The sequence below is a fragment of the Austrofundulus limnaeus genome, unplaced genomic scaffold (assembly GCF_001266775.1).
Source record: "Austrofundulus limnaeus strain Quisiro unplaced genomic scaffold, Austrofundulus_limnaeus-1.0 Scaffold1212, whole genome shotgun sequence".
In the NCBI taxonomy this organism is placed as follows: Eukaryota; Metazoa; Chordata; class Actinopteri; order Cyprinodontiformes; family Rivulidae; genus Austrofundulus; species Austrofundulus limnaeus.
In genome coordinates, this window is record NW_013953614.1 from 16613 (window position 1) to 18849 (window position 2237).

General features: G+C 41.4%; 1 protein-coding gene across 1 annotated transcript in view; it reads left to right on the forward strand.

The window, feature by feature from the left end:
- Positions 1 to 2237, forward strand: part of robo3 (roundabout, axon guidance receptor, homolog 3 (Drosophila)) — a gene marked incomplete at its 5' end in the record, with an annotated part of 28052 nt that overhangs the window by 6597 nt on the left and 19218 nt on the right. The window contains 2 exon segments of the mRNA XM_014031262.1: positions 1340 to 1570; positions 2020 to 2059. Of these exon segments, the coding sequence (XP_013886716.1) occupies positions 1340 to 1570; positions 2020 to 2059 (271 nt within the window).

Consider the following 2237-nt stretch of genomic DNA (forward strand, 5'->3'; position numbering starts at 1 on the left):
GCGCGCGCGGGGGTACCCATCTGCGATAGCCTTAGAGGGCTGCGCTTACACTCATAGAATCTGGGGTTACAATACGTAACCAACGTTACTCACAATGCTAATGCTCTCTTACTCTCTGGTGTTCAAGAGGTAGAGGAGCCAAATGGCTAGCTCACTGCTGCCAACTAGTGGTCAGAGGCTGAACCACAATATAAAAATGAACGGCTGGTAGTAAAGTTGACATTTTAAACCTTAATAAAAATCGATACAGGGCTTTAGAATATTTATACAGTATCAGGAAATGAAATATCGCAATATTTCAGTGTATCGATATTTTCTTACACCCCTAGTTTCAAGATGTTCTGCATTCCTGGTAAGCCAAAAATATTAAGATACTCTTTTGTTTTACTTTGTGTTTTTGTGTTTTTTAGCAAAAATTTGCATCTTGAAGTACACAATCTGTTGATGCTTAGATTGATGTCAGATAATTAATAAWATTGTACCCACCGTGATCTGTCAGAACACAAAGTATGGAAGAACTTGGTGTTCTTGGTGTGCATATCTTTTTCTAGGGCAGGGTAATGGCTAGCCAAACAAGGGCCCATGTTTTATTGTTTTTTTAGGCTTATAAAGTAACAAAAAGTATATGTGAATAACAATAATTAGAGGTGGGAGTGCTTCAAGGATAGTCTCTGAGCCCCTTCCTGTTTGCTCTGGTGATGGACATGAAGGGAAATTGTGATCAAAAAATGATAGTMTGAGTAATGGGCCTCATGCAAGAACCATTCAAACAAACATATTCTTAAGTTGTGCGTAAGAGTGATTTACAAGAACTTATGGCATTCACCAATTTTCAGGTAAGGGAGTGACAGTGGGTATATTGGTTTGGACATGTCCAGAGGAGGGACAGTGGGTATAATGGTTTGGACATGTCCAGAGGAGGGACAGATGGTATATTGGTTTGGACATGTCCAGAGGAGGGACAGTGGGTATAATGGTTTGGACATGTCCAGAGAAGGGACAGTGGGTATAATGGTTTGGACATGTCCAGAGGAGGGACAGTGGGTATGCTGGTAGATTTTATAGATGCAGTAGGACATAGAGGTAGATGTAGTGAGGACAGAGGACAGAGGACAGAGTGAGATGAAGGACGATGACTCACCGAGGGAGCAGAACAGAAAATGCTTATAAAATGTTCCTCCTCTTGTCTTTTCATTAGTCTATTCTGGATTAAGACTTCTGCTTCTTTCTCCATAATCTGTGACTGATGAGAACTATTTGACAGTAGGATGTTCTAAAACTAAAACAGCATCTAAACAAACCTCACCCACTTGTCTTGTGTGTGTTTTTGTTGCCTCAGAGCTGCCAGCAGATCATCCGTCTGGCTCTGAGACCAGCGACAGCGATAAGGAGAGCAGTGTGAGTCTGGCTGAGCAGATCACCGACGTGGTCAAGAGGCCAGCATTTATCGCCGGCATTGGTGGAGCCTGCTGGGTCATCCTCATGGGCTTCAGCGTGTGGATCTACTGTCGACGTAAAAAAAGGAAGGAGCTGAGCCACTACACCGCCTCGTTTGCCTACACCCCCGCAGGTCAGGAAGAACTCGTGTTCTTATGACCGGTCCCGGGCTCTGTGCTGTTTGCTTCTTCACAGGACACTTTAGAAATGAAGGTCCACAAATTACGTTTGGAGGAAGAACTCAGATTGAGGCCAGAGGCATTGCAGCCTTTTATTTTATTTTAGAGAGCTAAAGTGATTCTTGCTTGAATGAAAAACATTATAAGTGAAATAATAGTATTCACAAAATTTAAAGTTGAGTGTGTGTGTGTGTGTGTTGTGTAACTGTCTGGTGCACATAAAGTGTTTCAGTAGTCATCAGCGTGTAAAGAGTTAATCTTGTAAAATCTTTCCAATAAGAAGGAACACATCTGTAGAAATTAGACTGAAGATACAATATTTCTGTGGGAGTTTACGGGCACTGTAAAGGATCAGAAGTGTTGATTGGTTTAGCTCCTGAAGTGTTTTTCTGTCTTCTTGCAGTTGGTTTCCCTCATGGAGAAGGATTAGGACTCAATGGAAGGTAAGACTTCTACAGTTGCATCCTGTAGAACAGSGGTTCTTAACCTTTTTGACYTCRGGGYCCAATTTGTTGAWCRTAAAGTGACACRAGGCCCAGTCASACATTACCAATGTATGGATCAAAATGATAATTATTCTAATGTTGGTTTAATTTTTATTGTATTTACATCATAACTAAA